Here is a 24,445-nt window from a genome sequence, read left to right on the forward strand (position 1 = left end):
TACTGTTAAATTTATGCTTTTTCATTATATTTAGTTGATTTGCTGGTCTAGTAAGTCTTTAGAGCTTCTGAAACTCGTTAATGTGGGATCCGCCCCCCCCCCCCCGCTAGAATATAAAACTCTGTGAAAAGAGTGATTCTTACCTATTTTGTTCATAGCTGTTTCCCTATCGTATAGTAGGTACTCAAGATGTATTTGTTGGGTATACTTTTTAACAAGTAAACTTAGCTAAAGTTAGTTTAGTGATAGCTGTTGAATTTTTTTTACAAATTTGGTTTGTTACTAAGCTATATAAACTTAAAAAGTATTCAGTGATTTCTTTAAAAAAAAAAAAAAAAAACAGGAATCATGTATTTAGGCACTTCTCAGAATATTGGCTTATGTTTCCTTGTTTAGTTCAGGGGTGCTACAGAATGGGTCAGTGTATTTGATGAGGCTTTGGGGGCAGAGCATCAGTTTTGCTTTGTTTTGGCTTTTTTTAATTATTATTAATAGATGCATGTCTTCTACTATTTGATTTTGTTTTTAAATCATTTTTATTACCTAATACGAAGTACCACCATGAAGGGAAATAGAACCTTTCCTCCTGCCCCTCTTTTTAGATGCTTTTTATCTAAAAGAGCCAACTAATTAACTGTTATTAAAATATATCTTCTAAGTTTTTTTTGTCTTATTTTAATATATGTTGTGACATGCCACATTTCCTAAATTCCCCCTAGAATCCAGAAATTAACCATATGGCCTTATGTATCTCAAATACATGTAACAAAGTTTGAGTACTCATCTCAGGGTCTTTTCTCAAAGTGAGTTCTCCTAGGTCTTTTTCAATACCTCTTTATTTATATTTTACTTAACAGTTCTAATAAGGTTGTTTATAGATCAGTAGCTGTTTAGCAATAACTGTTTAGAAAAAAGAACATTCTTATTTCAGGCAGATACATTGGTGTAGCAGGCTGTGATACCTAGCAAAAAGAGAACAAGTTAGGAACAAACTCTTTAAATGGACAAAAGGTGCCTGTATGGGAGCAAAGTATTCTAACATTTAGTTGGTGATGAGGGTATTATTTTCTATGACATGCTTCTTAATCAAGGAAAGATAAATTTATACTTTATATGTCTAAAAATATAGGGTCATGGATATCTATAGACGCTCTACATAGGACTGTGGTTTTCTAATTTTTCTTAGGTATTTTAGTTTGCATATGTCATAAATAATTAAATTATTATAATTATAAACAACAAATTAATCTAGGCAAAGTTCATGTTCTTTTTATAAAAACAGATTCAGCTCATTTTTTATGCCTTTTATTCTTGCTGTATGTTTCTAGATGGAAATATGATTTGAGTTTTTTATTTCCTTTTAAATATCAGATTCGGACTTCCAGATTCTAGACGCCATGGTGAAAGTATATGTCTGTCTCCATGTAACACACTGGCAGCAGTAACAGATGATTTTGGCAGAGTTATTTTATTGGATGTAGCTAGAGGAATTGCAATACGCATGTGGAAAGGTACTTACAAAAACCTGGAAAAAGGTTAAATTGCTTTTTACCCTACTGATTGAGCAATGTTACCATCCTTTAGCTTCTGGTTGATAACACTGCTTAATCCTTCACGTTTTCTTTTTCAGTGTGAACTCAGATGTACAACACTTCGTCCAGTAGTTGATTGATGCATCTTTAATTTCGGTCATCTAATGGGCAGGTTTACCTTCTGCCTTTTTCACTTTCTTTCAGTTTCAGTTTCATGGAAGGTCTTTCAGAATTAAGATAGCAAAACTTAGCAAAATCCATCTTTGCTGACTTGACTTTTATATCTATATGCTTGGCCCAGTCCATTTTGTTGTATCAGTAACAATGTAAGGAGGTTCATTCTGTTTGTAACAGACCCAAGTATAGAATTGACATGTCACCACACTATATTCAGGAACCCAGTCTCCTTCCTAAGGTTCTCCTAGCTGGCCTTCTTATCTACATTCCAGGAAGGAAGAAGGAGAAGGGAAGAAGGGCACTTCTGCCAACTTAGTCCACTTAGAAGATTTTCCCCAAAGTCCCTTCAGCCATTTATCTTCTAAGATAAAATATATCTTCTAAGTTTTTTTTGTCTTATTTTAATATATGTTGTGACATACCACATTTCCTAAATTCCCCCTAGAATCCAGAAATTGCAATATGCATGTGGAAAGGTACTTACAAAATACGTTAGCCAGGACTTAGTGACAGGGGCACACTAATGTCTTTTAACTAGGCAAATTGTCAGCCTAAATAAAATAAAATCTCCCTAAGGAAGAAGGTAAGAATGTATTGTTTACAATCATCTGGAATAGTAACATGTTATCGTAGACCACGGTTGGAAACCACAATTTATGGTACAATCTTGTCTGTACTTTAAAATGTGAGGATTAATGGATTTGAGAAAATTAAATTACTCTGACTAGATTAAGGCCACTGTTACCTTCTTGCCAAAAACTCCTGCAGTGAAAGACAAAGGTAGAAGGTAGTCTTTATCCACCACTTGTTTAAGCATAGTTTCCAGATACATAATTTCTCTTTGGTGTTTGTCTTTCAAAACAACATCAAAGGTATGTTCTCAGTAATACTTTTCCAAAATTCAAAAGACATAGCTGTTTGTAGTGACTGTCCGAGGCCACCATGACAGTCTTGTCACTTGTGTTATGCCTGTCTTTCTGCAGCTGGTGCAGTCAGTTTTCCTTTCCATTGTGTACTGGGGAAACAGGGAATAATTGCCTGTGACAGAGGCTATGGTAGAAAGGAAGACAGCATCAGCTACTACTACGCACAGGCAGGAGCTTTCTTAACATCATTTCCTTTTCCTCTGTCTCCAAGGGTATCGGGGTGCACAAATTGGATGGATTCAAATTGTAGAGGACCTCCATGAAAGGGTACCAGAAAAAGTGGATTTTTCTCCTTTTGGAAATACTCAGGGCCCAAGTCGCGTAGCTCAGTTCCTTGTGATCTATGCACCAAGAAGAGGAATATTAGAAGTGTGGAGCACACAGCAGGGACCTAGAGTAGGAGCTTTTAATGTGGGGAAGCAATGCAGGTAAGCTGCAAACCTGGCATTTGTCTGGTTACAAAAAGAAATACAGGAATGCTTTTATTAAAGTAAAGCTTTTACTAGATTAGATTTTATTAAATTGCATGTTGTTTGAGAATTGTAATATTCTTTATTATGGTTTTTCCTGCAAGTGCCTGGTATATAATTAAAGATTAAGTATTTAATAACAAAAAATTGTTGAAAATGCCATGACGTGCTACTGCGTTAGTTAGCCTGGTGCTACCATTTGTCTGTTACATAACGCTGTGAAGTCTCAAAAGGAAAGTTCCTTCAGATTCCCCTAGTGTGATAAGTGAGGTGAATGCTTTGTTTGCCATTGAAACACAAGTCTGATTTGTTCATTTAATTTTATAGAGCCCTTTAACAAAGTTAAAAGGACTCTGCCAGTGGAGTCTTATTTTATTTGTGTTTTTGGTATCACTATTGATTTGCCTTATTAATGCTCCCAAATTAATAATAACAATAAGTTCCCTAGCTATAATAAAAGCACCTTTAGGGTTTTCTCCTTTTCCTAATATTTTTACCATATTGGTATGTGATTTTCTTAGGCTGCTGTATCCTGGCTATAAAATAATGGGCTTAAATAATGTTACCAGTCAGAGTTGGCAGCCACAGACTTACCAGATCTGTCTTGTTGATCCAGTGTCTGGAAGTGTGAAAACAGTGAATGTTCCTTTCCATTTAGCACTGAGGTAAGATTTATTGAGTGTCTACTGATTGATGTTCCTCTCCAACTTTTCCTAGTTTCTTGGTTTGGTGTGCTGTTGTGTAGTTATTATATGGTTTCATTTTTCATCAGACTGATAACTTTAAAGTTAAATAGGAAGCATATAAAGGATAAAAGAAAGTTGGAATGTATCAGAATTAGAAGGAAAACAGTTTCACATTCTTTAACAATTTGTTGTATTTATTGTTTTAGTGATAAGAAGAGTGAACGAGCCAAGGATATGCACTTAGTGAAGAAACTAGCAACTTTACTGAAAACAAAATCTTCTAATCTTGGTAGGTATCCTTTAATAAAAAATAGTAAAGCATATTGTTTTGTCTTTTTATTTTATTTTAATTTAATTTAATTAATTAATTTATTTATTTTGAGATAGAGTCTCACTCTGTCACCCTGGGTAGAGTGCCATGGTGTCATCACAGCTAACAGCAACCTCAAACTCTTGGGCTCAAGCAGTCCTCTTGCCTCAGCCTCCTAAGTAGCTGGAACTATAGGAGTGCACCCCTATGCCTGGCTAGTTTTTCTGGTTTTGGTAGAGATAGGATCTTGCTCAGGCTGGTCTTAAACTCTTGAGCTCAAACATTCTACCCACCTTGGCTTCCCAGAGTGCTGGCTTACAGGTGTAAGCCACAGCGCCTGGCCTATTCTGTCATTTTTTAAATCAGTAAAATATTCTGAATGGGACAGTCAAAATACTTAAATGCATTGATGAGCTATCTTAAACTCCTTTTCAGAATGAGGGGAGATACAAGTATCCCCTGTACCTTTTATTAGAATTGCAATGTAAGGATGAAGTGTGCCTGCCATCTAGGGGATACTAAAAGTCACAACAATAAAACAATAAACTGACAGAACCCAAACTTCTTTTAGACTGACCAGTAGTACAAATATGTTCATTTTCTTTCAGAATAATATTTCACTGTTAGAGAAATGAAAATTTTACTTTAATTAATTTTCTTTTTATAGATTTGGTTGAAACCGAAATAAAGGAATTAATTCTTGATATTAAATACCCTGCAACCAAAAAACAAGTAAGTGTATATAATGTATGAACTTCCCTGATATTAGCTATTATTTAATAAACCCCTCTTAAGAAAATCTTTATTTTCCTATTTGCCTCCAAACATGACAGGCTAAAATCATGTTTTTATTACATTCATTCCGTTTTATATTCCCATGTGGAAGTTCCTCTTCTCTTCTCTTTTTTAAAAATTAAATAACATTACCATACGTGTGAGTACATGTGTTTTATACAAATACACATGCATATATCCATATGTAACATATATTTGGATTAAAGAATAATAGGAAAATAAACACTTGTATACGACAATTCACCATAGGAAATGCAATCTTACCAGGAATGCTAAAGAGCCCTGCATCTCCTTCCTCAGTCCCTCTGCCTTGTCCCATGCCTTCTGTCACTAAGGTAACCACAGTTGAGAATTTTGTGGTTCTCTCTTGTAATTAACATTCCTGTGTGACTCCTTTGAAACCTATTAATGCATTTCCTACTTTTTAAAACTTAATCAGGAGTGTCTAACCTTTTTTTCTCCACCTCACATTGGAAGAATAAGAGTTGTTTGGCCCATACAATAAATGTGCAAGCACTAATGAAGGTTGATTAGCAAAACAGAAAGTCCCATGCATACTTGTTGTGATATCCAACACCCCAGATAAACAAAATAGTCCTCACAAAATCCACACGGTCCTGTAGGCTGCAGGTTGGACGCCTGATGGAGTTATGCTCTGTGTCTTCTTCCATGACCGGTTTTCCTTCCACCTTGTGTTTCTGTGAGCCATTTTATACTGATGTGTGTAGTTATGGTTATAGCTGTAGGTAACTTACTTACTGTGCCATATGAATTCCACTCTTTATTCACTCACTTGCCAGTAAACATTTAGATTGTTTTCAGTTTTTTTCCTGTCACAATGATGCTTAGCCTTGTACCTCAAAGCCGGGTGCAGTGGCTCACACCTGTAATCCCAGCACTGTGGGAAGCCGAGGAGGGAGAATTGCTTGAGTTCAGGAGTCCAAGGACCTGCCTGAGTGAGAATGAGACCCTGACTCATTAAAAAAAAAAAAAAACCAGCCGGGCGCCACGGTGAATGCCTATAATCCCAGTGGCTTCCGGAGGCTGAGGCAGTGGGATGCTCACAGCTGAGTCTGAGGTTGCAGTGAGCACTAATGCCTTTGCACTCTGCTCAGGACATAGGGTGGGACTCTGTCTCAACAACAACTACAAAAAATAAGCAAGGAAATAAAAAAACCAAATGCAAGAGTTTCTCTTTAGTTTACTTATGAGTGGAATTGCTAGGGTCTGAGCTTCTTTGCTGTACTGGTTGATGACAAATTGACTCTCAAAATAGTTGTACTAATTTGTACTTGCGCTTATACTATATGAGTCCCTCTTGCTTCACAGCCTCAACATCCCTTGGTATTGTTAGACTTGTTATTACCTTTTGCTAAGCTAGTGGTAACTGATTGTTCTTTTCTTTCTTTCCCCACTCCTTCTATCCATTCCCCTCATATTACTGCCCAAGTCCTAACTTTATAAATGCTTACAAGACACTTTAATTTTCATGGAAAACTCTTGAACTTCTAGTCTACTTTTAATTAGAACCAGATAATTAATGATTGCTTATTTTCTAATTATTTGGTGTTTATTAACCATATAGCTTCCCAACTTTTTCCTCTTTACTTCTTTTAAGTTCCATCAAGTAGGAAACTTACCAAATATTTCATTTAAATAGTTCACAGACTCTAAAATAATGTTACCGTGAAAATAATTGAGAAAAAAAAATCACAGTGTATTTTCCTGTTCTCTTACATGGTCACTCAACACTTCTGCTACGAGTTGTGTGAGTCTTTTCCCCCATATTACGTCTTTCTTCAGCAGATTCTCCAACTGTTCCCGGCTAAATGTCCTCTAATTCAGTTCAATTCCAACACCATCCACCTGGAGATAGTGTGCAATCCCACAAGTTGAAGGCTCAGTCTCACAAGACTTCCCCCAATTTTAGAGACCACTCACAGGTAGTTGGTTGTTTCTGTACTTATGACCAACCGCTTATAGATTGGATTTCTTATGACCTACTCCTTGGTTTTGGTTAATTTGCTAGAGCAGCTCATAGAACTCAGGGAAATACTTTACTTACCTTTACCCATTTATTATAAAGGATATTACAAGGGATACAAATGAACAACCAGATGAAAGAGATGCAATGTGAAAAAGAGGTGCAGAGCTTCCATGCCTTCTCCAGGGGTCACCCTCCAAGAAGCTGTACATGGTTAGCTACCTAGAAGCTCTTCTAAATCCTGTTCTTTGGGTATTTACAGAGGCTTCCTTTCATAGGCAGATTAATCACATCATTGGCCATCAGTGATCAGCTCAATCTTCTTCCCCTTGCGCCACCCCCAGAGGTTGGGGCGGGGTGGTTTAAAACTTCCAGTCCTCTAATCACATGGTTCTGTTGGCAACCAGCCCCATCCTCAGGCTATCCAGGAACCCACCAAGAGTTCCTCATTAGAACAAAAGATGCTCAACATTATCCAGGAAATAATGGAGATTCTTAGGAGGTCTGTGTCAGGACCAGGGGGTCAAAGACCCAATGTTAAAACATTTTCCTCACACCCCTATCTACAAAGGGAATAGGATCTCTGTCTCAGAAACTAGAGCAGAGACCAAACATTGAACAAAAGATTCCACTACCACCTGTATCAATTGGGAAATAACAGAGGTTTTAGAAGTTCTGTGCCAGGAACTTGGGCCAATGTGAATATGTTTCACTATTTTATAGTTACTTACATGGGAAAATTTAGTAGATAGTTATTGCTGTTGCAATCAATTTTTGAAACACTTTTTAGTTGTTTCTTTGCAGAACAGGCAATGTGTCTGTGACTTGTAATCATGTTTTCCATTCCACTGACAGTGCTAATTAACTGTCATTTTCCTCAGGGCAAAATCTCAGTTATTAAAGATGACACTATAATGACAAGGTGGGCACTTAGTGAGGCAGTTTAAGGCTGTGTAGTAGAAAGGGTTGTAACCCAAATAATTCTCTTCACTGTGATACCATCTTTCTTACTGTCTCATCATAGAACACCAAAATTGATAAACCAGCATAGTGCAGACTATCTTGTTTTTCCTGGGTTTTTCGTTTGTTTTTTGCCTCTTTCAGTCACTTTATATTCTCTCTTTTATTTGCTTCATGGGAGGCCTGACCAATATCCTAAATCACCTTCTAAGCCTGTTTCTCCTCCACGGACGCACAGAGGTTATTGCGTTATGACCTGATACTTGTCTTATGCCACATTCTCAGCCTATTTTTTAAACTATTTAATCTCACCAGTTAAAATCTAATTTAATGTGCTAATATGAAAGGATAATACAAATTTTAACTACTATGTCTTAACCCATTGATGTTTCTGATGGTTACTTCTTTAGGCATGGAGAGAGATTTTGGAATGGGTTATGAAGCATCTTACATATCTTCAGTGGTGGGGGGTGTGGAGAGATGCAGATGGGGGATAGAGTGGGTACTATGTATATATCTAGCATGGCCTGTAGATTCGGCCTGCCATGCTCAAGTGCAGTAATTAAGGTAAGTTGTTGTCAGTTTTTATTAGTGCCATAACAGTATCCTCTGCTTTTCATTTATGCCTAGATAGTATAGACTTATTCAGACTCTTCTTATTGGTGAATAGCTTTGTGTCTGTTTCGGGTTTTTCTTGGCCATTCTAGCAGTTGCCTTCTAGTTTGTTTCATTCTCAGTCTGGACTTTTTGTCACTATAACATAATTTGACATGACATGAAGTTGATAATGTATAATTTATAATACAGCTTTAATTGTCAGATAATTACACTGAAACTTCTTAAATTGGAAATTTCCCTTTGACATTTTGGATAGTAAAAGTAAAGGCATAAATATAAAATTAAAAAAACAAAATCATTGCCTTATAGTCACTAGAATGTCTTTCTTCTAGGCTTTGGAAAGCATTTTGGCAAGTGAACGTTTACCATTTTCCTGCCTTAGAAACATCACTCAGACTTTAATGGACACTTTAAAAAATCAAGGTAATACATTTTCTGCAGATTGGAGGTTATGGTCTCACTTCGATTTTGATCTCTGATTATAGTAAGCTGTTAACTGCTTATAATACCATCATGTTACTTTAATGTGGAAATAATGTAATAAGAAATACATATATATATAAAGAAATAAGAAATCTTACTTATTCCCTGTTTAATGTATGCAATTGATCTTCATCTGAGCTGTTTCCGAATATATTTATTGACTATTTCTTACTGAAAATTTTTCTTTTAATCTCTCTGCTATGAGGCAAATTATCAGTATAAGATAATGAGAAGTAGTTATTCTGATTTAGTCGTGGAATATATCACTTACATATGTTTTTTCTTTTAGAGCTTGAGTCTATTGATGAAGGATTGCTACAATTTTGTGCCAATAAGCTGAAGTTGCTGTGTCTCTATGAATCTGTCAGTCAATTAAATTCTGTTGATTTTCACTCAGACACACCATTATCTGATAATGTGAGTAATCTCAAAATTTAACATTACATAAAATAATCTCTGATGATTTTTCCTTTTTTTTAATTAGTAGTAAAATAGTAGAAAGTTAAGAATTTTTTTTTTGAGACAGAGTCTCACTTGGATATCTTTGGTAGAGTGCTGTGGTGTCTTAGCTCATAGCAACTTCAAACTTGAGGTGGCTGGGCGTGGTGGCTAATGCCTGTAATCCTAGCACTCTAGGAGGCCAAGGCTGGTGGATTGCCTGAGCTGCACAAATTTGAGACTAGCCTGAGCAAAAGCGAGACCCCATCTCTACTAAAAATAGAAAAACTGAAGCAAGAGGATCACTTGAGCCCCAAGAGTTGGAGGTTGCTGCATGCTACGGCACTCTACCCAGGGCAACAGCTTAAGTCTCTGTCTCAAAAAATAAAAAAATAAATAAAGCCTTAGAGCAGTGGTTCTCAACCTGTGGGTTGCGACCCCTTTGTAACAATGAAAATACATCCTGACGCCATCTGCCAGTCCCTGTGCAGTCATATGAACATGGGTATCCAGTCTCTGGCGGGTATCCAGACTCTAGACAGTCTCATGCCACCTGTCTACTTAAACCATAACCTCACCCCTCCCTTCACCTCCCAGGATAGGGAGAACTCCCTATTTAAAAAAAAAGAAAGAAAGAAAGAAAGAAAGAAAGAAAATACATCCTGCACATGAGATATTTACATTATGATTCATAACAGTAGCAAAATTACAGTTATGAAGTAGCAACGAAAATAATTTTATGGTTGGGGGTTACCACAACATGAGTAACTGTATTAAAGGGTCGTGGCATTAGAAGGCATTAGGAAGGTTGAGAACCACTGCCTTAGAGGTATATTTTCTTTACCAGCCCTCTTGCTGGTATGTGTATATTTGTCCCTAATTCAGTGCTGTCAGGGTAGGTTTCTCTACATATGCTGTGTAACAATAGTTTCAAAGGCTGGCAGATTGTATACCTGAGAGCCCATAGAGGATTTACATGTAGATAGAATGAGAACTATTTTCCCATGTTTTTAATTTATAGTGTTTATGTTGCAAGAGTTGCATTTGACACCCTTTTTAATTTTTTTTTTTTTTTTTTTTTTGAGACAGAGTCTCACTATATCACCCTCAGTAGAGTGCCATGGCATCACAGCTCACAGTAACCTCAAACTCTTGGGCTTAAGCGATTCTTTTGCCTCAACCTCCCAAGTAGCTGAGACTAGAGGTGCCCGCCACAATGCCCGGCTATTTTTAGAGATGACGTCTTGCACTGGCTCAGGCTGGTCTTGAACCTGTGAGCTTAGGCAATCCACTTGGCCTCAGCCTCCCAGAATGCTAGGATTACAGGGTCCCTTTTTAATTTTTTTCTGATTGTATAATAATACATGTTTCTTAAAATTCTTTTTAGTAGGGTAGCACCTGTGGCTCAGTGGGTAGGGAGGTGGCCCCATATACCCAAGGTGGCAGGTTCATACCCGGCCCTGGTCAAACTGGAAAAAAAAAAAAAAAAAAAAAATAGCTGGGCGTTGTGACCGGTGCCTATAGTCCCAGCTGCTCGGGAGGCTGAGACAAGAGAATTGCCTACGCCCAGGAGTTGGAGACTGCTGTGAACGTGTGGCGCCAATGGCACTCTGCCAAGGGTGACAAAGTGAGACTCTGCCTCTGCAAAAAAAAAAAACAAAAACTTTAGTAGTCTGGAGTGTTTCAAGATTAGTTTACTTTATTGAAATAACCTCTATTCCTGAAATTTAATTTGAGAGTAAAGTTTTAAGCCAAGTACCAGGTACACCTGTAGCTACTGTGTTAATTAAAAAATTAAAGATCATCTTTTGTTTACAGGCTTGAATTTCACTTAGGATAGTGGAGTTGACACATTTGACAAATTCATAGACATGGTCTATTCAGAACTTCTCTTTTCTTTTCAAGGACTTGGCTGTGTTACTAAAGCTTGATGAAAAAGAACTGCTTAAACTCCAAGCATTATTAGAGAAATATAAACAAGAGAACACCAGGACTAATGTTCGATTTTCTGATGATAAAGATGGTGTGTTGCCTGTAAAAACATTTCTGGAATATTTGGAATATGAGAAAGATGTGCTCAACATAAAGAAGATAAGTGAAGAGCAGTATGTAGCTTTAGGTAGGTGAAATAAAGTGTTCTATCAGTGTAACCTGGCTTATTGTACCCTCAATGAATCCCCAACAATAAAAAAAAAAAAAAAGAAAGAAAGTGTTCTTTGTATCCTCTTCTGCAAGAAAGCCTGGTAGGAGCATACAAGATCGCAAAGATTAGTTTGTTTTGAAATTGCAATTAATGAAATAATTTAATATACTATATTTTACGGTTAACAAAAGATATTCAGAATATATATGCACTATGTCATATAAGTCGTATTAATAAGTGTACTAAAGACACAATGTTAGGTAAGAATTTGCTTTTTTAATAAATTAAGCAGATCGGGCCATGAATTTCACTGTTGTGTCCCTTTGGAATTCAAGATTGATTTCATGAAGATTGTTAATCCAAATGATATGTAGTCATTGATTAATGTGCTGTGTTTTTGTTCTACTAGGCACTTTCTTTTTTTGGAAGTGTTTGCATGGAGAAAGCTCCACTGAGGATATGTGCCACATTTTGGAGACTGCTGGACTCAGCCCGCAGCTGTTATTGGTAAGATTTTTTGTTACTGGATACTGTTCTTCCTTATGAATATTATTCAAAATAGCAGTCTTTTTTTTAATCATTGACGTTAGCATATTACAGAATGTACATGAAAACCTTTTAAATATGATCAAAGACATTTGTAATCACCATATTTAGTAGCATAGTATTATTTTTATCATTCTCCATAAATTTTAACAAGCATATTCTATGACTGGCCTAAAATAAATTTAAAATCTGATGTGTATGCATGCACTTACAATGGAATTTGATCATTAGCAAAATCTGCCAGAACTGTGAAATATCTTAGAAAACAAAATAACTTTCCCTTGAAGAATGTGGAATTATTATCGAGTATTTTCAAACTTAGAACATATGCTACATACGTTAGCATGTAATCTTTGTGAAATAGTAAATGTAAACCATAAGAATCATCTAGTAGAGAAACTTCAACACTGAATTTTTACCTTTCTTAAACAAGTAAGGAAACCTACCCCATCATCATCAGTTTTCTCTTATTACTTGCCCCCTACACATTCACACATATACAGTTGTCCCTCAGTATTTGTTTAGGGGGTTCATTCCAGGACTCCCCCCTCCAGACACCACCATCAAACCAAATTCTATGGATGCTCAAATCCCTTGTATATAAAATGAAGTAGTATTTGTATGTAACCTATGCACATCCTCCTATATACTTTGAGTTATCTCTAGATTACTTATAGTATAAAGACAATGTAAATGCTATGTAAGTAGTTGTTAGACTCTGTTGTTTAAGAAATAATGACAAGGTAAAAAGTCTGTACGTGTGTAGGACAGATGCAGCCTCTACTTTTTTCTCTTATACGTTACTGATCTACAGTTGCTTAAGTGCATGAATGTGGAACCCATAGGTATGGACAGCTGACTGTACACACACTTTCACACACCCACTTATATATTATATTTTGGCTAGGGTTTGGGGATTCTGACTCTGTGGACTGTGTTAATGTGGTGTTTCTATCATGTCTTTGGTTTTGGTCTCGGTAATGCTGGCTGGCATTATAGGATGAGTTTAGAAGTATTACCTCTTTAGTTTTTTTAAATAGTTTTGAGTAGAATTTATACTGTGAATAAATGTTTGGTAACAGTCAGCAGTAAATCCATCAGGTGTTGGGCTTCTTTTAGGTAGGAGGCTTTTTATTATGCTTTAGTTTCATTACTCATTATTGGCTTGTTCAGGTTTTCTGTTCCTTCATGGTTTAATCTTGATAAGTTGTATGTGTCCAGAAATTTATCCATTTTTTCCTGTTTTCCAATTGTCGGCATATAACTGTTCATAATTGTCTCTAATGATTCTTTGTATTTCTGTGGTATCAGTTGTAATGTTTCCTTTTTCGTCTCTTATTTATTTGGGTCTTCTCTCTTTTCTTCCTAATCTAGCTAAAGTTCTGTCAACTTTATTTTTTCAAAAAAAAAAAAACTTTTCATGTTGTTGACCTTTCATATTGTTTTTGGTATCAATTTCATTAATATCTGCTCTGATCTTTTTTTTTTTTCCAAGACAGAGTCTCACTTTGTCACTCTCGGGAGAGTGCCAGGGTGTCACAGCTCATAGCAACCTCAAACTCTTGGGCTCAAGCGATTCTCTTGCCTCAACCTCCCAAGTACCTGGGCCTACATGCACCCGCCACAACGCCTCCCAGAGAGCTTGGATTACAGGAGTGAGCCATTGCGCCTGTCTTCTGATCTTTGTTAATTCTTTTCTTCTACTAATTTTGGGTTTGGTTTGTTCTTGCTTTTCTAATTCTTTGAAGTGCATTTTTAAGTTTTTACTTGGAGTTTGTTTTTTTGATGTAGGCATTTATTGCTATAAACATTCCCCTTAGTATTGCTTTTGCTGTATCCCATCAGTTCTAGCGTGTTGTATTTCCATTTTCATTTGTCTCATGAAATTTTTTAAGTTTGTTCATTGACCCACTAGTCATGTTTTTTAATATCCATTAATATCCGTGTATTTATAGTTTCCAAAGTTTCTCTTGTTAATGATTTCTAGGTTTATTTTATTGGGGTCAGTAAAGATTCTTGGTATGATTTTGACTTTTTTGAATTTGTTGAAACTTGTTTTGTGGCCAAACATAATGGTCTGTTCTGGAGAATGTTCCATGTACAAGAATGTATAGTCTGCAATAGTTGGATGAAATGTTCTATAAATGTCTGTTAAGTCGATTTGGGAGATTTGTGGGAAAGGTGAGACAGAGTCTTGCTCTGTCGCCATGGGTAGAGTGCAGTGGCATCCTTATAGCTCACTGTTGCCTCCAACTCCTGGGCTCAAGTGATGAGTTACAAATATCTTTAATGTAGGCCTTTTCTTCTTTTAATGCTCGTCCAAATGTTTTTTGTCCCATTCTTTTTTTTTTAAAGACAGAGTCTCTGTCACCCTGGGTAGAGTATCATGGTGTCATAGCCCATAGAAAGCTCAAATTCTTAGGTTTGGGCAATCCTCTTGCCTCAGCCTCCCAAGTATAGCTGGAACTCTCGGCACCCTCCCCTGTGATGCATGACTAGTTTTTATATATTTAGTAGAGATGGATCTTACTCTTGTTCAGGCTGGTCTTGAACTCCTGAGCTCCAGCAATCCACCTGCCTTAGCCTTCCCGAGTGCTAGGTTTACGGGCATTGAGCCACCTCACCTGGGCAGTCCATTTGGTTTAAAGTACAATTTGATAATTCTTTATTGATTTTTCTGCCTTGATGATTTGTCCATTGGTAGTCAGATTTAAGTCCCCTACTATTGATATTATTGCTATCTCTGTCTTCTTTTAGATCTGTTAATGTTTGCCACATATATTTAGGTGCTCTGGTATTAGATGCATATATATTTACTTTTTTTATGTCCTTTATTATACATATAATGACCTTTTTGTCTCTTTCTATAGTTTTTTACTTAAACTCTATTTTATCTAATAGCTATTCCTGTTCTTTTTTGGTTTTCATTTGTATGGAATATCTTTTTCCATTCCTTTACTTTTGTGTCTTTATAGGAGAAAGTGGGTTTCTTGTAGACAGCATATGTTTGGTCTTGTTTTTTTTTAATCCATTTAGCTGCTCTGTCTTTATGTGTCCTTTTTTTTCCCCTGTGTGCGTCCTTTTTTTATTTTTATTTTTATTTATTTATTTTTAAATATGGAAGGCTTCACGAATTTGCATGTCATCCTTGCACAGGGGCCATGCTAATCTTCTCTGTATCGTTCCAATTTTAGTATATGTGCTGCCGAAGCGAGCACTCCTTTTTTTATTTTTAAGAGATGGGGTAATGCTGTTTTTCCTAGGCTGTACTCAAACTCATATGCTCAAGTGATTTCCCACTTCAGCTTCCTGAATAGCTAGGACTATAAGCATGTGCCACCACACCCAGTAACTCACTGCATGTCTTTTAATTGGAGAATTTAGTCCATTTACATTCAGTGTTATTATTATTATTATTATTATTATTTTTATTGTTGGGGATTCATTGAGGGTACAATAAACCAGATTACACTGATTAGGTAAGGCCTTACTACTGTCATTTTTTTATTCATTTATTAGTTGTTGTGTAACTCTTCTTTTCTTCCTTTCTCGCTGTCTTTTTATGGTAAAGTGATTTTCTCTGATAGTATGTTTCAATTCATTGTTTTGTTTGTTTGTTTGTTTTAGTGTGTTTATTGTAAGTCCCCACCCCCACCCCCATGGTACCATAAGACTTACAAAAAATAGCCAGTAGTTGTAACAAGTATTTAAAACTGATATTAACTTAAATCACACACACCAAAAAACCCTTCTACATTAATTCCTTCTCACTCCATATTTTGGATTTTTCATGTCACCATTTAAATTTGTTGCATTGCCTATCTCTTAACAAATTGTTGTAGTTTTTTTTTTTAATGTTTTGTTATATTTTTAAAGATATAAATGTCTTACATATCATGATTATAGTATTAATAAAATAACCACATTAGCATGCTTTTCTTTTGGTTTAAAGAATTTCCTTTAACATTTCTTATAGGACAGATAATGGTAGTAATAAGTTCCTTCAACTTTTCTTTAGGAAAATCTTTATCTCACCTTCATGTCTGTAGGATAACTTTGCTGGGGTACAGTATTTTTGATTGGCATTTCTGTTTTGTTTTTTTTTTTCCTGAATATATTGTCCCACTCTTTCCTGTCCTATACTGTTTCTGCTGAGAAGTCTGCTGCCCAGCATACTGAATATATTTTATATGTTACCTCTTTTCTATTGCTGCTGTCTTTGTCTTTGACCTTTGCAAGTTTTATTATAATATGTTTTGAGGTGTTCTTAATTAGGGTGAATCTGATTGGTAAGTTTTGACTTTTCTATACCAAGATATTTATATCTTTCTCTATCTTTCTCTAAAACTTTAGAAAGTTTTCTGTTACTATTTCTTTGAATAAACTTTGTACCCTTTTCTCTTTCTTAGTTCCCTCTTTAGCTCCAATAACCCAGATGTTTGTTCTTTTGATGTTATCTCATATAAGCTTTTTTCATTACTTTTCTTTTTCTTTCTTTCCTTCTTTCTTTTTTTTCTTTTATCTTCTCTGACTTTGTATTTTCAAATAATCTGTCAGTGAGCTCACTTATTCTTTTGGTCAGTTGTACTGTTGATATTCTATTGCATTTTTCATTTCACCATGGCAATTTCAGCTTTGAGATTTTTGTTTCTTATTATTATTTCAATCCCTCTGTTAAATTTCTCTGATATATTTCTGAATGATTCTCTGTATTTTGAAGTTAATTAAGGCTCTTTAAAACAACTATTTTGAATTTTTTTTTTTTCACTTTAGGGTCAGTCTCTAGCACCCTTATTTTGTTTTTGAGGTTATATTTCTTTGATTCTTATGGAAGTGTGATGATGTAGGTATATTGAAGATTAGGTAATTATTTTATTCTTCACAGTCTCCCTTTATGCTTGTACTTCTTCAGAAGGCCTTCCAGAGATTCTAAACTGACTGTAATGTTCTCTGAGGCTTTGACCACTGCAGCCATCACAGCACTGGAGGATGCTCTTAAGCTTACGTTTGCCATAGTCTTGCAAGGGCTCCAAGGCTGATATGTTTTTTTTTTTTGTTCTTTTTTTTTTTGAGACTCTTCTTACTATGTGGCCCTGGGTAGAGTGCTATAGTGTCACAGCTCACAGCAACCTAAAACTCTTGGGCTTAAGCGATTCTCTTGCCTCAGCCTCCCAAGTAGCTAGGACTACAGGCACCCACCATAACACCCAGATACACACATACACACACACACACACACACACACACACACGTATATATATATATATATATTTTTGTTTGTTTGTTTGTTTTTGCAGTTGTCGTTGTTGTGTAGTTGGCCCAGGCTGGGTTCAAACCCACCAGCCTCAGTGCATGTGGCCGGTGCTGTAACCACTGTGCTATGGGCACCAAGCCCAAGGCTGATAGGCTTTTAAGCCCAGATGGACTTGACAAAGACCCAAGGAAGGTATTGGGACTATGTAGGGACACTGGTCAGAGACCTGAGTCCAGAGGACTGTTTCATTGGCCCAGACAGTTGTGCTTCACAGTTGTACACAAGCATTATGTTCCTAACTCTAACAAGAGGATCTGGAATTGAGACTGGACCCCTTCATGGTTTTCTGGGAAAGAGGTTGGTGGGCTTGTCTCTTAGGCTCAGCCAGGCGTGTATCACCTAGTATGTTTTTACACAAGTAAAGTAGTTCCTCAGTTGTCATAACTGTGTACATTTATGGGGTACAATGTGCTGATTTGATATACAACATGGAATGCTTACATCTAATTGATTAACATGATCTTCATCTCACTTATTTCTTATGGTAAGACATTTATACTCTACTCTTAGTAGTTTTTTTTTTTATTGTTAAATCATAGCTGTGTACATTAGTGCAATCGCCTGTACCCATTCTAAGATGCACCATAGATGTGGCCCCACCCATTACCCTCCCTCCACCAAAACCTCCCCCCCTCCCTTCCCCTTCCTTGGCCCTTTCCCCATAGTCTTGTGCTATAGTTGGGTTATAGTCTTCATGTGAAAGCTATAATTTAGCTTCATAGTAGGGCTGAATACATTGGATACTTTTTCTTCCATTCCTGAGATACTTTGCTAAGAAAAACATGAAAGAGGTAAAGTCTCCATCTTTCTTTAAGGCTGCATAGTATTCCATGGTATACATGTACCACAATTTGCTAGTCCATTCGTGGGTTGATGGGCACTTGGGCTTCTTCCATGACTTAGCAATTATGAATTGGGCTGCAATAAACATTCTGGTACAGATGTTTTTGTTATATTGTGACTTTTGATCTTCTGGGTATAAACCTAGTAAAGGAATTATAGGATCGAATGGCAGGTCTATTTTTAGGTCTCTAAGTATTCTCCAAACATCCTTCCAGAAGGAACGTATTAGTGGGCATTCCCACCAGCAGTGTAGAAGTGTGCCCTTTCCTCCACATCCACGCCAACATTTCTGGTTTTGGGATTTTGTTATGTGGGCTACTCTTACTGGGGTTAGGTGATATCGCAGAGTAGTTTTGATTTGCATTTCTCTGATGATTAAGGATGATGAGCTTTTTTTCATGTGTTTGTAGATCTTGCGTTGGTCTTCTTTAGAGAAATTTCTCTTCAAGTCCCTTGCCCACCCTGAGATGGGGTCATGTGTTCTTTTCTTGTTAATACGTTTGATTTCTCTGTGGATTCTGGTTATTAGACCTTTATTGGAGGTATAACCTGTAAATATTTTCTTCCATTCTGAGGGCTGTCTGCTTGCTTTACTATGTTCTTGGCTGTGCAGAAGCTTTTTAATTTGATCAGGTCCTAGTAGTGTATTTTTGATACTGCTTCAATTGCCTGGGGAGTCCTCCTCATAAAATATTCACCCAGGCGGATTCCTTCAAGAGTTTTCCCTGCACTTTCTTCAAGTATTTTTATAGTTTCATGTCTTAAGTTTAAATCTTTTATCCAATGAGAGTCTATCTTAGTTAAAGGTGAAAAGTGTGGGTCCAGTTTCAATCTTCTACAGGTTGCCAGCCAGTTTACCCAGCACCATTTGTTAAATAGGGAATCTTTTCCCCACTGAATGTTTTTAATTGGCTTGTCAAAGATCAAATAACGGTAAGTAGCTGGATCCATCTCTTGGTTCTCTATTCTGTTCCAGACATCTACTTCTCTGCTTTTGTGCCCATACCATGCTGTTTTGATCACTGTGGATTTATAGTACAGTCCCAGGTCTGGTAGCGTGATTCCTCCTGCTTTGTTTTTATTGCTCAGTGATGTTTTGGCTATTCGAGGTTTTTTCTGATTCCATATAAAATGAAGTATTATTTTTTCAAGATCTTTAAAGTATGACAATGGAGCTTTAATAGGAATTGCATTAAAATTATATATTGCTTTGGGCAGTATGGACATTTTAACAATGTTGATTCTTCCCAGGAATGAGCATGGTATGTTTTTCCATCTGTTAACATCTTCGGCTATTTCTTTTCTTAGAGTTTCATAGTTCTCTTTGTAGAAATCTTTCACGTCCTTTGTCAGGTATACTCCCAAATATTTCATCTTCTTTGGCACTACTGTGAAAGGAATAGAGTCCTTGACTGTTTTTTCGGCTTGGTTATTGTTGGTATATACAAAGGCTACAGATTTATGGGTGTTGATTTTGTAGCCTGAGACATTGCTGTATTCCTTGATCACTTCTAAAAGTTTTGTAGTAGAATCCCTAGTGTTTTCCAGATATACGATCATATCATCTGCGAATAGAGAAAGTTTGATCTCTTCTGACCCTATGTGGATACCCTTGATCGCCTTTTCTTCCCTAATTGCAATGGCTAAAACTTCCATTACAATGTTAAACAGCAATGGAGATAATGGGCAACCTTGTCTTGTCCCTGATCTAAGTGGAAATGATTTCAATTTAACTCCATTCAATACGATATTGGGTGTGGGTTTGCTGTAGATGGCCTCTATTAGTTTAAGAAATGTCCCTTCTATACCAATTTTCTTAAGTGCTCTGATCATGAAGAGATGCTGGATATTATCAAAAGCTTTTTCTGCATCAATTGAAAGAATCATATGGTCTTTATTTTTAAGTTTGTTTATGTGCTGGATTACATTGATAGATTTACGTATATTGAACCAGCCTTGAGACCCTGGGATAAATCCGACTTGGTCATGGTGTATAATTTTTTTGATGTGTTGTTGGATTCTGTTTGTTAGGATCTTATTGAGTGTTTTAGCATCTATATTCATTAGTGATATTGGTCTATAATTTTCTTTTCTTGTTGGGTCTTTCCCTGATTTGGGGATCAAAGTGATGTTTGCTTTGTAGAATGGGTTGGGTAATATTCCTTCTTTTTCTATAATTTGGAAGAGGTTTAGTAGTATAGGTACTAGTTCTTCTTTAAATGTTTGGTAGAATTCTGACGTAAAGCCATCTGGTCCTGGGCTTTTCTTTTTAGGGAGATTTTGTATAGTTGATGCTATTTCAGAACTTGATATAGGCCTATTCAACATTTCCACTTTGTTCTGGCTAAGTCTTGGTAGGTGGCGTGCTTCCAGGTATTGGTCGATTTCTTTCAGATTTTCATATTTGTGAGAGTAGAGTTTCTTATAGTATTCCTTAAGGATTTTTTGAATTTCTGAGGGGTCTGTTGTTATTTCATCGTTACCATTTCTGATTGATGAAATTAGAGATTTTACTCTTTTTTTTTCCTGGTTAGGTTGGACAAAGGTTTATCTATTTTATTGATCTTTTCAAAAAACCAGGTTTTGGATTTATTGATCTGTTGTATAATTCTTTTGTTTTCAATTTCATTTAATTCTGCTCTGATTTTGGTTATTTCTTTTCTTCTGCTGCATTTGGGGTTGAAGTGTTCTTCTTTCTCCAGTTGCTTGAGATGTTCCATTACTCTTAGTAGTTTTGAAGTGTACCATTGCATTGTGCACAATAGGTGAGGTCCCACCAAATACCCTCCTTCTGCCCACCCCTTCCTTTCCCCTTCTTCTTTCTGAACTATAGTTATATTTTATCATTCGTATAAATGTGTAGGTGATTATATATTGGTTTCATAATAGTATTGAATAAATTGGGTACTTTTTTCTCCATTCTCGAGATACTATACTAAAAAGAATATGTTTCAATTCCTTCCAGGTAAACATAAAAGATGTAAAAGTCTCCATCCTTTTTATGGCTGCATAGTATTCCATGGTATACATATGCCACAATTTTTTAATCCATTCATGAGTTGATGGGCAGTTGGACTGCTTCCATGACTTGGCAATTATAAATTGGGCTGCAGTAAACATTCTAGTGCAAATGTCTTTGTTGTAAAATGATTTTTTGATCATCTGGTTAGATACCTAGTAGAGTAATTGCAGGATCTATCACTAGGTCTACTTTTAGTTCCTTGAGAATTCTCCAAACTTCTTTCCTAGAAGGCCATATTAGTTTGCATTCCAATCAGCAGTGTAGAAATATTCCCCCCTCCCCACATCTACTCCAATTGGGGTAGATGGGGGTTTTGTGATGTGGGCTAATCTTACTGGAGTTGGGTGATATCTCAAAGTGGTTTTGATTTGCATTTCTCTGATGATTAAAGATGTTGAGCATTTTTCATGTGTTTGTTGGCTATTCGCCTGTCATCTTCAGAGAAGTTTTTGTTTAAGTCTCTTGCCTCCAAAGTAATGGGGTTATTTGTTCTTTTCTTATTAATTAGTTTGAGTTCTCTGTGGATTCTAGTTATTAGACCTTTGTCAGAAATATACACTGCAAAAATCTTCTCCTGTAATTTTAATTTACAGAAGAAAGTTTAAAATTTATTTATATTCTTATAAGTGATTCTAAAATGAAATCATTGTGGTCTGATGATTCCCTTAGAATCTTCTGTTTTATACTGATCTTCTACATACAAATAAAATTTTTAATTGTTAGCAGTTTTTTTTAATATATAAAAAACAAGAAAAACATACTCTAGATTATTAACACATTACCTGGTTGGGCAGGAGATAGGAGCCAACTTTAGGGACAGACATGAAAAGGAATTAAGCACAAAAATAGGTTTTTTGTTTTGTTTTTTTTTTAGAATTTGCCAAAGGTGGTGGTTAGTTGGAGACAAAAATAGAAGAGTTCATAGTATGAAGAGAGGTCATAGTCCTGGCATTTAGTTTGTTTGTTTGCCTTAATCTAAAATAACCTTCTGGACTGCCAGTTTTGATGCATATTTTTTTTTTTTGTAGAGACAGAGTCTCACTTTATGGCCCTCGGTAGAGTGCCGTGGCCTCACACAGCTCACAGCAATCTCCAACTCCTGGGCTTAAGGGATTCTCCTGCCTCAGCCTCCCGAGTAGCTGGGACTACAGGCGCCCGCCACAACGCCCGGCTATTTTTTGGTTGCAGTTTGGCCGGGGCCGGATTTGAACCCGCCACCCTCAGTATATGGGGCCGGCGCCCTACCGACTTGAGCCACAGGCGCCGCCCCATGCATATTTTAAAACTTTGTTGCCAGTATCAACCACATTTTGACACATTAAACCTATAGTTACATTTAGAAACCTGGTGTATTTTAATAATAAGCTCTATATGCAGTTTGTACCTAAATTAATCAGAGTGAGCCTAGTGTCAATGTAACAAAGACCCTAAAATTCTACCTTTTTTCCTGTCCCCCCCAATACACACACACATTTCCTTTGGATTTGTTTCCCAGCACATATGCATACAAAACAGTGAGGCCTTTTTTTTTTTTTACTGATTATAGAATGTCTTTGTTACCAATATAGACAAGCAATTTAACATTGTCATTATTTTATGAGCATGAAAGGGCATATTTGGTTGTTCAATGAAAGGTTTCTATACGGGGAGAGATAGAAAGGGGGCTGGCGTGGGGAAGAGAGTTGGAAGTTAGACATAAAAAGGGAAAAATAGAAGATTAAAATGTGTGGGGGTATGTATATGTAAATTACATGTACAAATTTATATGTATATGTGTATATACTCATTTAATGTGAAAATGTTTTAAAGGAAAGAAAATACATGTTAAAATCAGGAAGATCTAGTTTCAAATTTTAGTTCTAACTGATTAACTGTATGATGCTGGGCTAGTTAGATTTCCTTTATGAGCTTGTTTTATCATTCTGAAATCTGGGCAATCATTCCTGCTGCAGAGGTTGTTAAAAATCAGATGAGGTGGTGTGCGTGTCAGTTACTCACAGTAACTCCTGCATCATTCTCAGCAAGTTCATTTTCTTCACACCTTCTCCTTCAACTCTCAACCCTTGTTAATTTTTTAAAATTCTTTGAACTAATAAATTTAAACTGGCAAGTCAACTTTTTATTTTAGATCTGTTTTTCACACAAAAGTACAACAGTATTGTAAGGCATCAGGACTTTCATAGATACCAGTAGTTATAGATGGGCCATCATACCGTTAAACTTTATTATTTGTGACCAGTTTTATAAATCTTAAAAATGTTTCAAATTTAAGTTGATATGCTGGCATCTTAAAAATCACTTATGTTGGCTTAAGTATTTTTTAAAATCTGTTGTTCATAACTTGTTAGTGACGTAAAAATTAGAGTTTGATGGTTTGTATACTTGTTTCCCACTGGCAAGTCTGCAGTGCCTTTGTATAGCCAGCAAGGGTAAAACCAACAGCTTCAAATTCTGCAGTGACCCAGGATGGGACGGAGCTGCTACACAGCAGACTGGGAGTTCCCCAAGCAGGGACATTGCCCAACCTTGAGGGGTTCAGCAGACAAGGGGAGGGAAGGCGTGATAAATTCACACACACACGGTTTCTTTTTCTTGATCCTAAGAGACTTCACCATGTCAGCCTTTAGCAAGGTAGATAGGCACTGCCTTAAGCTGAATTTTCAAGGCCTTTTTATTGGTGTTTTAGGGGCGTATGTATACAAAGTGAAAAGGTCTCTTGTTTCAATTAAATAGGCAATCTTTTGTTCAAAGAAGAGAGCTATCAGGGTGAAGGACATTGGAGCACTAAGCTACAGATCAAAAGACATTCTGGTGGAGTTTTAATGAGAAGTTAAAGCCCATAGATTAGGTAGCTACAGCTTGAGGATAATTGTCAGTTGCTTTTTAGTTTTATTCATATCCCATCTCTAAGCTGCTGATTTCCATCTAGACATTTCCCAGACTAGCTTCTCATCCCCTGCTGGACATTCCAACCCCCTCTTGCCACTTTAGGCATGCAGAGCAGCGGAGTGGTGACCGAGGCCCAGGCCATTTCCACTTAAGTCTTCTGGAATGGACTTAAGTTTATATCCACAAGATCCCCTCTCGCTCCAATCAAGAGAGTGGATCAGCTACTCGGGAGGCTGAGGCAAGAGAATCGCCTAAGCCCAAAAGCTGGAAGTTGCTGTGAGCTGTGACGTCATTCTAGAGAGCTGTGAT

At 36.6% G+C, this 24,445-nt stretch overlaps 1 protein-coding gene and 1 non-coding gene across 4 annotated transcripts in view; one reads left to right on the plus strand and one right to left on the minus strand.

The window, feature by feature from the left end:
- RAB3GAP2 (RAB3 GTPase activating non-catalytic protein subunit 2) overlaps window positions 1-24,445 on the plus strand; it is a 122,902-nt gene that overhangs the window by 72,810 nt on the left and 25,647 nt on the right. For all 3 annotated transcript variants that reach the window (XM_053606381.1, XM_053606382.1, XM_053606383.1), the window contains exons 13-21: window positions 1,372-1,511; window positions 2,847-3,063; window positions 3,627-3,770; window positions 3,998-4,080; window positions 4,769-4,833; window positions 8,791-8,881; window positions 9,231-9,358; window positions 11,285-11,498; window positions 11,932-12,029. In XM_053606381.1, coding sequence (XP_053462356.1) covers window positions 1,372-1,511; window positions 2,847-3,063; window positions 3,627-3,770; window positions 3,998-4,080; window positions 4,769-4,833; window positions 8,791-8,881; window positions 9,231-9,358; window positions 11,285-11,498; window positions 11,932-12,029 — 1,180 coding nt within the window. The remainder of the gene's footprint in view (window positions 1-1,371; window positions 1,512-2,846; window positions 3,064-3,626; window positions 3,771-3,997; window positions 4,081-4,768; window positions 4,834-8,790; window positions 8,882-9,230; window positions 9,359-11,284; window positions 11,499-11,931; window positions 12,030-24,445) is intronic.
- On the minus strand, window positions 15,180-15,286 carry LOC128597826 (U6 spliceosomal RNA). The gene has a single exon (XR_008383384.1). It is a non-coding gene; the product is annotated as a U6 spliceosomal RNA (small nuclear RNA).

Source organism: Nycticebus coucang, chromosome 10 (genome assembly GCF_027406575.1).
Source record: "Nycticebus coucang isolate mNycCou1 chromosome 10, mNycCou1.pri, whole genome shotgun sequence".
Classification (NCBI taxonomy): Eukaryota; Metazoa; Chordata; class Mammalia; order Primates; family Lorisidae; genus Nycticebus; species Nycticebus coucang.